This window comes from Balaenoptera borealis (assembly GCF_965194805.1).
Source record: "Balaenoptera borealis genome assembly, chromosome: 6".
In the NCBI taxonomy this organism is placed as follows: Eukaryota; Metazoa; Chordata; class Mammalia; order Artiodactyla; family Balaenopteridae; genus Balaenoptera; species Balaenoptera borealis.
In genome coordinates this window covers 60,370,142-60,384,198 of record NC_138863.1, presented here as the reverse complement: position 1 = coordinate 60,384,198, position 14,057 = coordinate 60,370,142, and the positions used below count along the sequence as shown (strand labels likewise).

The 14,057-nt window shown below is 43.7% G+C and overlaps 1 protein-coding gene across 3 annotated transcripts in view; it reads left to right on the top strand.

Annotated features, from left to right (window-relative positions):
* The window catches only part of RAPGEF4 (Rap guanine nucleotide exchange factor 4), a 308,486-nt gene that overhangs the window by 61,742 nt on the left and 232,687 nt on the right, over nucleotides 1-14,057 (top strand). For all 3 annotated transcript variants that reach the window (XM_082395391.1, XM_082395390.1, XM_082395389.1), the window contains one exon: nucleotides 13,321-13,467. Coding sequence is in view for 2 of the 3 variants with exons in the window: in XM_082395390.1 (XP_082251516.1) it covers nucleotides 13,321-13,467 (147 nt within the window). In the remaining variant the exon portion in view is untranslated. The remainder of the gene's footprint in view (nucleotides 1-13,320; nucleotides 13,468-14,057) is intronic.

The following is a 14,057-nucleotide window of genomic DNA, read 5'->3' as shown; positions in this document are numbered from 1 at the left end:
ACCAAAGCTGGCTTATTGCCTCCTCTGTGTACTTCACAGTGTCCAACCATAATGTCCAACCAGAGTTTTCTGAATTGATTTGGAGAGTCACTAAGAAACAAGGAAAACACATTGACCTCTACATCCTCCAACCCTCCCAAGAGTAGCCTGAGACAGACAGTGATCCTAGCCTTCTAGCCAGCTCTGATGGGCAAGACAGGGTTCCAGCCACACGGAGGGAAGAAGCTAAGGAGAATGAGTGAGGTGGCTGAATCTTCTGTCGTGGCAAGTTGCTCAAAGGGGAGAAACAAAAAAAAACATTTCCAGCTGCTCTAGCCTTGTAATGGACTCTGGTCTCTGCCCACTAGTGATGTGGCCACATCAGGTCTATGGGTTAGCCAATCAGAGTAATATCTTATGTAAGTCAGGGTTTGCCAGAAAAGCAGTGCCAACAGGAGATAGATAGATAGATAGACAGAAAGATAGATAGATAGAAAGATAGGAAGATAGATAGATAGATGGATAGATAGATAGACAGAAAGATAGATAGGAAGATAGATAGGAAGATAGAAAGATAGATAGAAAGATAGGAAGATGGATAGATAGATAGATAGACAGACAGATAGATAGGAAGATAGAAAGATAGATAGGAAGATAGATAGAAAGACAGATAGATAGATAAGAAGATAGATAGGAAGATAGATAGATGATAGAAAGATAGGAAGATAGAAAGATAGATAGGAAGATAGACAGAAAGATAGATAGAAAGATAAGAAGATAGATAGGAAGATAGATAGATGGATAGATAGATAGAAAGATAGGAAGATAGAAAGATAGACAGAAAGATAGATAGATAGGAAGATAGATAGGAAGATAGAAAGATAGAAAGATAGGAAGATGGATAGATAGATAGACAGACAGAAAGATAGATAGGAAGATAGATAGATAGGAAGATAGATAGACAGAAAGACAGATAGATAGATAGATAGGAAGATAGATAGATAGACAGATATTTCTTTTAAGGAATTGGTTTATGTGATTGTGGGGACTGCCAAGTTTGAAATCTTTGGGGCAAATGGCAGGCTGGAGATTCAGGTGAAAGTTGATGCTTCAGTCTTGAGTCTAAAAGCTGGAAACTCAGGCAGAATTTCTGTGTTGCGTTGTGGAAGCAGAATTCCTTCTTTGGGAAACCTCAAGGGAGACCTATGTGCTCTTAAGGCCTTCAACTGATTAGATGAGGCCCACCCACATTATGGCAGGTAATCTGCTTTACTTAAAGTCTACTGATTGTAAATGTTAATCACATCTAAAAAACACTTTTATAGCAAAATATAGACTGTTTGACTGAAAAACTGATTACCATAGTTTAGCCAAGTTGACACACAAAGTTAACCATCCTATACCCCTATCATGGGGAGCAAAATGTGATTGGGCAATGGGCCATGGGAGGAGAAGCAAGAAAAGACCTGGAATTCCTAGAGACCAGCAACAGCATTGCTAAGTGCCTTCATGTGTCACACTGTGCTAGGGGTTCCGTGGATATTAACTGACCTCATCTTTAGTTATTCATGTCCTATTTTACAGGGCCTTGAAAACAAGGCTCAGAGACCTTAGGTATAACTTTCCTGGGGCCACACAAATGTATGTGGCTAAATTAAGAATTGAATTCACTCGACATCTCAAAATGAAGCTTACTGGGTTTTACAACAAATCTGTGTTTGGTAAAGGAAGATAAATTTCTGTGGCTTATAGAAAAATTTTGGATACCTCCTAGATGCTTAGCAAATACCTATTGGAATGTGAGCAACTCTCTAATTTTGTTGTACTTCCTGATTTCAAGTTTTTTTCCAATTTCTTTCACTTAGTAAGTCGCCATGCATCATATGAAACCTCATGCAGCAGTATTAATATTTTCATAGGAAAAAGAACCCACTGCAAGTCGTCACAGTTTTCTGGCTAATTACTACGTTGACCGTTGTCTGCCCAGAAGATTTGTTAATGTCCGCCACTAAGTAGATAAAGCAGAGTCCTTACTGACCTCTGAATGACATTTTTACGAGGCCACATTTTTTGAAATTTGTATTAAATCTGTGGGTTTGTTTTCCCCCTGTGTATGTAAAGAAAGTTTGGTTACATTGTGGAATCCTTGCTGGGACTAACTTTATCTGCATATTTTTGGTCTCTGCAGACCAAAAATGTTCCTGCTGGAAAATTCCTGGACAGTGGCTTTAGAGGTACATGGCTATAAAAGAGAAGTATTTCCTTCTTTTTACTGCTTGACTTAGCAAAATAAACTCATTTTAGTTTTCTAAAATGCAGGCAAGAAAAAAAAAAAAGAATTGAATTCACGTCTGACACACTCCAAATTTCATGTTCTTCCTGCCGCTCACACACGAAAAAAGGTGGGCAGGGGGCAGTAAAAGAAAAAGAAGAAAAGTGAAAAGAGACTAAGAGAGAATTAAGGAAAGAAATGAGGTAACAGCAAAGAGTCAAATCTTCAAAAGTGGTTAGGGCAGTTTCTTGCTAGCCTGCCCCTCCATTTCTTTCCTCAAGTCTCACCCTGCCCTGCATGCCCCTCTTCTCATCTGAGAGTCAGAAGTCAGGGGAGATGGTGGTGATAAACTGCCAAACTTATCTCTGAGTTTTGACTCCCCGATGGGGTTTTAGCTGAGCCAGAACGGTGAGATAAGGGCAGGAATGGCTAATGGTAACAGGGCGCCCACTAGAGGCAGCTTTGTGCAAAGCACTTTACAAGTCTTATTTCACTGGCTACCCCCCACATTGCCTTCCCCATTCAGTGCTATATTATATGAGTCTCATTTTCCAGGTTCCACAGCCATTAGGTGTCAGAGCCAGTTCTTTGTGATTCTAGGGCTCAAGTTCTTGACCCTCAGGGTTGTACAGGTGCCATCCGGAGGGCGGGAAGGGGAAGGGATAAAGTGAGGGCTGAGCAGTTTAGGAATGACGAGTGTGCAGAGAAGCAGCTTTTCCCCCGGCAGCTCCGGCAGCTCCTGCAGCTCCGGCAGCTCCGGCAGCTCCTGCAGCCACCCTCCTGCATTTCCGATTCCGGCTCAGAACTCAGAGCTCCACGCCTCACCTCCAAGCCCCCCTTGCAAGTGTCTGCCCCCCTGAGGCGTGCTGCTGGGGAAGGCCCGCTTCTCACCCTCTGCTGGGCTGCCCCTGGCCTGTGGGCCCTCCTGCACCACCTTTCAGACCTGGACGCGCACAGTGAAATGAGCGCGGCCCATCCCTTCAAAGGGTTTCTAGGTTAGAGGGGGGGGTAGGTGTTGATGGGATGTGTAGGGGGTTGAGAGAAAAGGAGGAGCCTGACTTGGGTGATGAGGTGGGTGGTGATGCCACTGATTGAAATAAGAAACACATGAGGAAGAAAACCCTTCACAGATTCTGGTACAGTATTTTTATGGCATACGTTTATTAGGTACTATTGATGTTTTTGGAATTTTTTCTGAAAAAAATCACCCTATTTCTTCTGTATGATAGGAAGATATAACTATATATAACTTTAAGAATACACAGAGCAGAAATACTTTATTTGCCTCATAAATTCATGTTACTTTCCTGCCTGTTTCAATGTATTACTTTTTCTCCCTTCCCATTATTCCTCTATACTTTTCTGCTCACCAGAGTAAGAAAACGCACTTCTTGCTCTCTGTATGATTGGTTTGGCAGGTTCTTCTTGAATTCTTTGGACCTCCCGTGGAGGGTCACACTTATTTCTCATTGGCCATACACTACGAGCAGAGTAGTATTAAATCTCATCACGTGCAAAGCATTTTACTTGCACGCCTTTGTTTGAGCCGCTCTGTTAGATCGACCCAGCTGTGTTGCATCTTGCTTAGGTCACAGGTGAATGAGTTGCCCACTCAGGAGGACACAGTGGTAGCCCATAGAGCTGGAAGTCACGTGACTTCCTTCCCCAATCCAGTGTGCTGCCCGTGCCACGCTGAGGTTCGCCGCACGAGGGACCATCTGCCTGGGGAGGAGGCTAGGGGTACAAAGGGCGCTTGCTCCCAGGCGCTGCCGGTACGTACGCATGGTGGTCACGGGGGTGTGTGGCGCCTTCTTCATCCCCTGGGATCACGCCGATGCCCAACATTATAACCAAGAAAGCCCTTGATTCCGCATTTGGGAGAAGGAGGAAAACAGAAACATGCCGGTGAGTAGTTAATATAATCTTCAGGCCCTTTCCTGGCAGGGGAGGGCGGAGGGGAAAAGCCATGGGGCTGCGGGGAGCGAGATGGCTCGCCTCCTGATTTTGTTTGGGGTCAGCCCACCCAGTCAGTGTAGAAACACACGTCTGCCAGCCGGGGAGGCACGACCTGGCGCGCTGATGCTGCCTCGCCCAGAGTGCGCTCCTGGCTCGGGACCGGCACCCTGGGGTACAGAAGCCTGCCGCGCGCTGGCTGGGACCAGCTTCTCTGCCTCTCACGCAGTTAGGCCTACGCTCTGCTTCCCCGCCTTCTCTTCACCTGAGTCTCCCCAGTCCAAGGCCTCGAGCGCGGACCGCGGGAGGGGAGAGACAAAAGCCTCCGGATGAGGAGAGGGCCGTGGGCCGTACCTGCCCGAGACCCTCCCCGAGGAGCTGGTGCCACGGTGCTTTCGTTTCTTGCGTTACGGCCTTGAAACCATGTGTGTGCTAAGAACTCTGGGAAGTACGTGGATTAGTCCATTCCAGTTACTACGGTGAACTTTTAGAGACCGTCCTTGGAAATGCCTTCCTATAATTTATATTGATCCCATTGCTCCGTAAAACAAAACCTGCTTGGGAAGTACTCCTGCCCCTGTGTCCCTGTGCAGCGGCTGTCAGAGGCCCCTCTCCCAGCTGCCCAGCCATTTTCCTGCCTGGCCGTGCGTTGTCTTACCCCCTGAAACTGAGAATGCCCAGCAAGGGGCCCTGCCCACGGACCACCTCACCATCCCCGAGTGTCCCAGCCTGGCTCACGTGCTCGTGTAGATTTCCACTCGGCAGCACAGACTCTACTGGGGCTATATCCTCCAGTTCCCAGCGAGGCCTGTCCCCACCCTCGGTTTCTTACCTAAGCCTAAGCAGGACCCGCGCGCCTTCAGATGCCCACAGCTGAACTCGTGTGCTCAGGCACCTGCCTGTCTCCGGTGCCTATTTAACTTAACGGGCTGAAAGCCAGAGATTTTACATTCCCACTAGAACGAATAATATCAATACTATGGGTGGACTTTTACTCTTTAATGTTTCAGTGGATTTCAGGTTAGGAGTGAGCATTGGAACAAGTTATAAAACAAATATTAAGCTTAAAAACAATAAATAGTTTTTATAAACCGCACTATCTCAGACAATACCCAATTGTGCGTGCGTGTGGGGAGGGGCCGGAGAGACAGGGTCCTGCTTTTCTCTGCAGATTTTGTAAGTGAGGAGCCTCTTTGGCATGGTAACTATTTAAATCCTAAAAATAAAGTTTTAAACTAATCTTTACACCAAAAAAGTATAACGGTTCCCCAGTCATATGAAAGAAGAATTTCTGATGGTTGCAGAGCAAATAGAAGTTCATACTGCAAAATAGGGAATGGGATGCTTTATTAATTCATTAAAACTTTTATATTTCTATAACAGACGCTTAAAGTGTTAATATTTACTTAATGCAATGCACAATGGTTTAAATCAGACCTCTTTCGAAATCCTCAGAGCCACTTAATTGCTGAGTGACCGTAAGCAAGTTAGAGCACGTGTTAGAGATACTAGGTCCTGCCTTAAATGAGTTAATGTATATAAAGCACTTAGTACGAAGCTTGGCAAAGAGCAGGGCTTCCGTGCTTTTTTATTACTACTTTGAAAGAAAAGTTGGTTGCCTCAAGTGGAATGCTGTTGGTTACAATGTTGGCATTTCACCACAAGAGGGCAGTGCTAGAACAGAAAAAGCAGGAAATGCACTTGGTATTCGAAATGGCAAGTTTAACAATGTTGTTCAGCCATTTCATGGGATCAGAGAATGGGGCTGAGCTTGGCCTTGGTCATCACTTTATTCTTCTTTTCATCAGTCTCTATAAAGTTGTCTGGCGATTTTTAGCCAAATTTTTGAAAAATGGTCTCTTACGGGTTCTCTCCCCAAAGTAAAATGTGCTTTTTTTTTTTTTTTTAATCCTCTGTCTATACAACAAAGATGTTTTTAAGCGTTGCATATTTGTTTGTAAAATTTGGAGGATAGGCATGTCACGTTGCTTTATCTTTCCCCATCTTTGTTTTTGTCTGTCTGATTCCTTGGTTCATTCTCATTTCACCCCATTATTTTCAGACCTTGCTGTCATTTGGAAACATTTTCTGAACCCATTTATCAAGCCAATAAAACCTGAAAGGTGCCAAGTCCAGAGTGGTTGTTTGTAATCTCTTACTACTTGTCTATGCTTAGGTCACACTCTTTGTTAGGATCTGATCAGAGTTTGTTTAGCATCCTGCCTGGGGCAGGATGTACTGTATTTAGTTTTGTTGCATGTAATTCTGGGTTTGGGCGGAGGCAAGACGGAGCCACAGTGTAGTACAGACTGGCTCTCTGCGGAAACAGGGCTGGCCTCCTGGATTTAGTTATCAGATGCTAATGGAAGTCCATTCTCACTGAACCTTCCTGCAGCCAGCTTGCCTGATCTTGTTGTGCTGTGTCCAACACTGATTCCAGGGAAGTGCTCTCAAAGTAACAGAGCTTGTCTTTGCTGTTTGTTAGGAAGAAAAACACATTTGTCTTAGTATTTTGCCTTCCTGCTTGGTAGTAAATCCTTTAGGCTGCGCATATGCCCTAATGTCTTGACAAATTCAGAGATTAGGTTCCATTAAACTTTTATTTTCTAAAAGGACTTGGAGCACTCCGTAAATTCCAGGACTAAATTCCAGCTTATGAAATAAACCCAGGCACTACCAAACTTAATGGCAAGTATTGCCTATAGGCCTAAAATAAAAATTGTAAAAATATTTGCTTTGTAAAAATTTGTTTCAGGGTGTACACACTTAAAGGACCAGTTTCTTCCTTGATGTTAACCCAACATGTAGCCAAAACAATAAATATGCGGTGAGACAATTAACTTCTTGAGCTACTAATAAGGAAGTGAGTTAAATATGCATGATTAAAAATAGGATACCCCTCAAAGTTACAGGACAGTCAAAAAATTGATGTACTTAACACAGATTTCTTCTAATTTATTGTTTTAAATTTCATCAGAATGTCTAACTTGTGTAAATTAGATTTCAGCGGCTGCTCATAGACCTCACGTGCAAGGTCCATGTTTATTAGCTTGGATATCAGTGACGCATAACCATGGACTTTCTTAACACCATTCCCATGTCCATACTGTAGTAATGTTTATAATGAAGCAAACAAATAAAATGCCTCATAGGAGAATGCCTACTTTAAGAAAACCCAGTATACTGTAATCCAGACATACAAAGCAGATAAATTAAGGGGTGATTAGTTGCAGTACAGAAGGATTCTTTGATTTACAGCAGGATTCTTCAGAAGGGTTCCTTTGAATACATGCTCCCCCAGAGAGCTGAAGTGTTTTGCAGATCATTCAAACCACTTGACATCCAGACTGGGGGACAGAGAAACTTGGAATTTAAGTGTTGAAAAAGCCATCATTAATTGGAGGTTAACGCAAAATGAATAAGAGATTCTCTGTTACTTAAATAGTAGAAAAATATACTTTGCTTTTTAGAAATGTAGATAACCATATTTATATACATGTATAGGTGAAGTCAGAAATAATAGTTTCCATTTTTTATGGAGCACCTGTGTGCCAGGAACCGTATAGGACTATCTATCATGTATACCGAACTCTGCTGATGATCTAACGAGAAAGATTGTGCCCATTTCGCAACTGAGGATACTGAGGCTCCTGGGATCATTCTACCCAAAGCCCAGGATTAGTAATTGGCAGAAATGAGCTTTGAATCTAGGTCTACAAGGCGCGTCCTCTCTCCCTATGCTGCCTCCAGGGGATTTCCCGCTCAGTGTGGAGTGGTACCTCCAGGTGTGTGTGCTTTGCTTGATGCTCCCTGCCTTCCAGCAGGGCCAGATTGTTGACATCTTTGTTAACTTACCTAATACCAACTTTTAGGAGCAGAAATAACCAGACCCCACCTATTCTGCTGAAACACATACTATACTAAGATATTGCTCCTGTCTTCAGTTGGGGCCCACCTGGGCAGGAGGAGAAGCTGGGGGCTGCCCACGGTGGAGGTGGGCACCTTCTAGAGGGCATGTGCAGGTGCTGCTGGGCAGGAGGTGGGGGAGGAGGCAGGATGTGGGAGCAACACAGCCCCCAGGTGAGCAGGTGAAGGGCTGAGGCAGGTCTAACCTGATGGGTAGGGCTTGGTGATGGGCAGGGAGGCAGGAAGCAGGCTCAGTGATGGAGGGGGGTGGCCGGGCTGACGACCAGGCCCGGTATTGGAAGGGTGCCAGAGAGGAACCGGGGCCTGGGGAGTGCTGTCACAACGAGACAGGCTACCACTTTGAGAAGAATTAGGATACCGGCAGGTTATCGGGACAGAGACGCAGAAGATAGAAACCCAGTTTCTCCAACTGATGTAGGAGCTCCGTTATTAGAACGGGGCACAGGATCAGAGTGGGCAAAGCAAAAATGCAGATGCGATTCTTAGTTTCTGGCTTTGGTTGCTTGCATTTCTCCTAAGAGGATCGGAGCCCCAGCCTGGAATGGATTTGATCCTCTAGGTGAGGGTCAAGTGGGCCCCAATATTGGGATTAGAGGGTTGGAGGGGGAGCAGTGCCAAATGTTTGGTATTTTCCTGGTGATTTGGAATTATTAGGTATTCGATCTGTGAATTGGCTGATTGAAAAAAAGAACCTGTATGGATTAAATTAATAATCAGTTTTCCTACTGAACCTTAGAAAGAGGTTCTTAAATTTCATATAATAATCTAGGAAGTATGTGGGAGGTAATTAGATTGACTAGTTTCTAGTCTCAGCTCTTCTACCTGTTAGCCGCACTGCACAAATTACTGAACATCTTTGAGCCTGATTTTCCTCAACCTATAAAATAACAATAATCCCAGGGTTGCAGGATTGCTTTAATACTACCACCAGTGAGAGTATCTTCATTAAGCATTTCTCTTGAGTCAGGCATGGTGCAAAGCACTTAAATACATTATCTCCTTTAACTGTTGTGAAGAATTAATGAGACATCATAGTCCAGGCACCTGGGCCAGTGCATGGAATATAGTACTCCACTCACACACGTGGAGATCCTCGTGAATACCGATGCACAGGAGGATGAGTACTGTTAAGGGTGACTCGGTAATTCAGTTTTTAGAAGGTAGGAGGAGGGATCAAGTGGGCGCACAGATGAGAGAGAGCCGGATCAGATTGCAGGAAGAAACCAGGTATCATATCAGTAATGTGTCACAGGTAATTCTTTTTTTGAGAGCCCATCACTGCTAGTTATATAGTAGAATTGGCCTTGGAGACCCAGGATGCTTTACTAACACAATGAAGTCTTCCCAGGTGTCACCCAAGGGATATTGCACTTTGGATGTGTCTGATGCAAAGCAGTCAGTGGTAAGCTGGTCTCTGTTGCTATTATAGACTCTCTCTGGGAACACTGGTTAGGCCCAGTACCTCCCCAGATGTCTCAGTGTAGCTTGGGACTCAGAGCCACGTTTAGCTAACCCAGTCTCATGTCTCCCCAGAAGCCAATCTGGAGACAAGGATTTGGCTGCAAGTGGTTTTTATGGAGGAAACCCCAGGAAGTGTTGTAAGGGAGTGGGGAATTGACAGGAGGAATGAGAAATGCCTATAAAAATGTGTAGATAAGGAGTTCAGCTATGGGCAACTGGGCTCACTCCTTCCGGGGGACCCTCTAAGGAACTGGGTAGGGTAGGAAGCCGGCGTATTTATCTTGCTACTCTCATGCCTCTTTGGAAGATGCACCTTACAGGCATTAATTGCCCAGCACTCTGCCCTCAAGTGGAGCAATGCAGATGAAAGGGGAAACCGCGAGTATGTGTGGGAACTGTCCAGATACCTACAATTGCCTTCGAGGGTAGGGCTAGGGTGGGAGAAAGGGGTGGGGGAATCTGGCAGGACTCCAGCAGCATCTGCTAAACCCACCTTCATACTTGAAGACACTCAGATTTTTAAATCGTCATTTCATATTTGAAAGTCCCCCCAAATAAATTGCCATCTTAATGTAAAATGGGACATTCCTTCACTGTTGATGTTTCATAGTCCTTGCCGATTGCTTTCTTCAGTCTCTCTCACTGTAAATATTTCCTTTCAGGTAACCTTTCTGAACATTAATCTGCAAATGAGCAGAAAATAAATGTCTGAATAGTCCCTATCTAATAAGTATTGAGACACGAGCAGATCTCTAGAGGATGTGTGAGTTTAAAGTAATAGTAGTGTTACCTTCAGAAATGGGCACTTGCAGCTGCAGGCAAAGACATGCATTTAAGCATCTCCACAGGGTTTCAGGCTTGGAACTCTGACCTGCAGGGATCTGGTGAGCTGGGAGTGTGCACTAAAATAAGAGTGCGTCTGCTACTCTGACTCAGGTTCCTGTGGCTCACATTTGTCCTGCCTTTCAACTTATTGATACATACTGAGCAACCATATTGGTTCTGCTACCTGAGAGAACATTTGAATGTAAATGTCTTTATTTGGTAATTATTTTCTAAGCACATTGCAAGTCCCCGCCTGGAATTCAAATGCAAACAAGACCTCGCCCCTAGGGACTGTAAAGGTAGTGATTCATCTTTAGGGTGAAGATGTTCTTCTTAGGACTTTCTTCTTCCCTGTGCCCGATTATCCCAGTTGCCCAATCCACACTTCCCAAATCCATTCAGATTTCTAAGTAAATTTGTCCTAAAAATACTGAGTCTGCTGAAAGTCAAGTTTGAAGTTGCAAGTAACACTTCTTTCAGGTGAGGTTTTATTAGTCCTACTTTCAAAACCATATCTTGTATTTGTGATTCCCTGTCCTGACATTTGAGAGGATGGAGTATGAAGGAGGAGATGAAGGCAGGTCGGATCCCACACTCAGCTCTGGTGGGAGAGCGTGGGATAATGGGAATGAGCCCAGGTGCTGGACGGAATGACGGGGGCTGGTGCCCCTCTGCACAGAGGTCCTGACGCACGGAGCTTCACTGAGAAGGGCACTTGGCAGTACTAACATGACTAAATGTTGTTACGTGTGAGCAGGCAGGTGTCGTGTTAAACTCTCTAGGGGAAATCCAAGAATAATGTCAGTCTTTTGTCATTATTACAAAAGCTGCTCACTAGCAAGAAGATGGGCTCATGCGACTGACTTTCACAGGCTGTGTCTTTGTATACCTTTTGGTGACACATGGTGACATGTGTCGGGGATAGGAGATGAGAAATGGAGAAGACAACTTATTCCGTAGAAGTCTACAGCAAGCTCACGAATAACAGATCTGCATAGTTCTTGTGCATTATACTTTGTAGCTAATCGTAGGTAATTAAGCTACAGGGATAGTGGCAGTAGTAATACGTATGGTTCATCCATGTCAGGTTTTAAAATAGAAATTTACACTGGAAAGTATAAATTAGGCTAACAGGATTCTTTCTGAAGGGTCCAGATGATTTAAAAAAAAAAAATGAAGTAGGCTAGTGGATCTTTAAGCGAACCTGTAGTCTAAAGAATTTGTGAAAGTATGTGATTTATCATAATCCATCTTGTGTTTTTACTAGAACTTGAAAATTACTCAGAAGTATCTGACTTGCTGGGTATTGATATTTCAGCCCTGGGGATATTTTTCTGACTGAGTTTGTTTGCAGCTGCCTTTCTGGAAAATTTATTAACAGGCCATTTTTATGTTTCCCCTTGATCTTTCATTCTCTTCTGAGATATTATTGATTTTATTTTCCTGAACACAATTTTAAATGGTAATATCTGTGCAGAAGCAATTTGCTGTGGTTCAAGGAACTGGATTCTTATGGGCATTTGTCTTAGTAATATGATTACAAAGTCACTAACTTGATCTTAATAACATTTGCCTATTATTGTGTGTTAGGTGCATGAAAGGAAAACTGTGCTTTCTAACTCAGGATTACCCTTGTGTATCTCCCTTAGTTGATAATACCTTTTGCAAAATTAATGTCCAGGTGATCTTGAGTGACTGCATTACTTGAAACTAGTTAGGATTAAATCCAAGTATCATCGCCCATGTTGCATGCAGAAAGGAAATTACTTTTTTAGTACACCTTACACTTTTAAATCATTGATTCAGGACATTTTATCAGCTAGCCACACCGCACTTCACTGGCTGCTGCTTTTACTCTATTGTGGCTGAGGGGGGCAGCGTGATACAAGAAGCTGGGAGTCTGTAGTCAGACAGTCACAATTGGAACCTGGCTGTGTTACTTACTATCTGTGTGAACTCTGGCCTCGTGAATCCACCATTCTGACCCTCAGTTTCCTCATCTCTTTAAGACAGACTGACATAACAGTATCCCCGTTCCGGTTTCTTATTTAAATATCGTAACTGTACTCTCTCACTAAAAAAGCTGAGTTCATCTTCAAACGATTTCCCTTGTTTTCTTAGAGCGAGTAGTCATATAAAAAGATAACCATGTCTGCAAAAAGACATGCACAAGATTGCTGGCAGCCTTATTCATAATATCCCCAAACCAGAAACAACCCAAATGTCCACGGATAGGAGAATGGATAAGCACATCGGGGCACATACCCTTGCAATGGAAAACTGTTCGTCAGTGAAAGGAAAAAACTACTGGTCCACGCAACAACATGGATGAATCTTACAGACGTTATGTTAAGGAAAAGAAGCCAGACACCAAAGAGGGCATATTGTCTGATTCCTTTTACGTGAAGTTCTAAAACTGGCAAAATTCCTTTACGGTGATAGAAATCAGAGCATCAGTTGCCTCTGAAAGGAGGGTCCTGACTGGAAAGGGGCATGAGGGAACTTTCAGGGGTGATGGAAATGCTCTGTCTTGCCTTGGGTGGTGATTACACGGTGTATATATTTGTCAAAACTTGTTGAACTGTGCAGGTGAATTGAGTGTTTTATTGTATAGAAATTAGTTGACCCTTGAACAGGACGGATTTGGACCGCGCGGGTCCACTCATGGCGGAGTTTTTTCAATAGTAAACACTACGGTACAACATGACCTGTGGACGGTTGAATCTACTGATCTGCAGGAACCACAATATACTCAGATTTTCTACTGTGTGTGCACAGGGCTGGGGGTTAGCACCCCTAACTCCCCCGTTGTTCAAGGGTCAACTATAGACTTCAAAGAAAAGACAACTCATCCACTGGTAAAATGTTTGCTTTTCTAATGACCAGTTTTTTTGGATTCTCAGGATGCAGTGACCATCTGCACTCTGGGGATTGGGACAGCCTTTGGAGAGTCCATTCTGGACAACACACCCCGCCATGCGACAATTGTTACAAGGGAAAGCAGTGAACTTCTCCGCATCGGGCAGAAGGACTTCAAGGCACTATGGGAGGTGAGCCCCAAGGCTGCTTTGTCAATTCACGTGGTTGCAGAAAAGAAAGAGAGCTGCCACATGGATAATGACATTATAGTCAAGCCTTAATGTGCTCTGTTCAGAGCCGGTGGATGGAATTTAATTTTCAAAACTTGTTTTTGAAATGAGTGAGTGAAAAAGCCATTTTGACACAAGACATCTTTCCTTTTTTTTTTTTTTTTTTTTTAATGTAGTGCTTGCTCAATTTTCTGTGGTTTGACATACATTATAATTATTTCTTGAATGACCATAGAGTGTTTTATGTATTTCCCCCCTCCTATTCCACAGATGTATTCTTAACCAGGGAACAAAATACTTTGACATTTTCTTTGGCATTTTAAAAATCATCATGGACATGTTCCCTGGGAAAGTGGAATGAATGGGATTAACATCTGCTTCATTTAAATGCTTTTAAAAATGATGTGCCCTGTAATAAGGTATGGGAAACGAGGGACATAAAGATGGCTGGTTACTTGCCAACTTCAAAATGCACTGGTAGCACAGCAGTGGATGGAGGCAGCCGGTCCTGGCGGCTTGTGCGTTTCCCGCTGCTTACCAGCGCCCTTTAG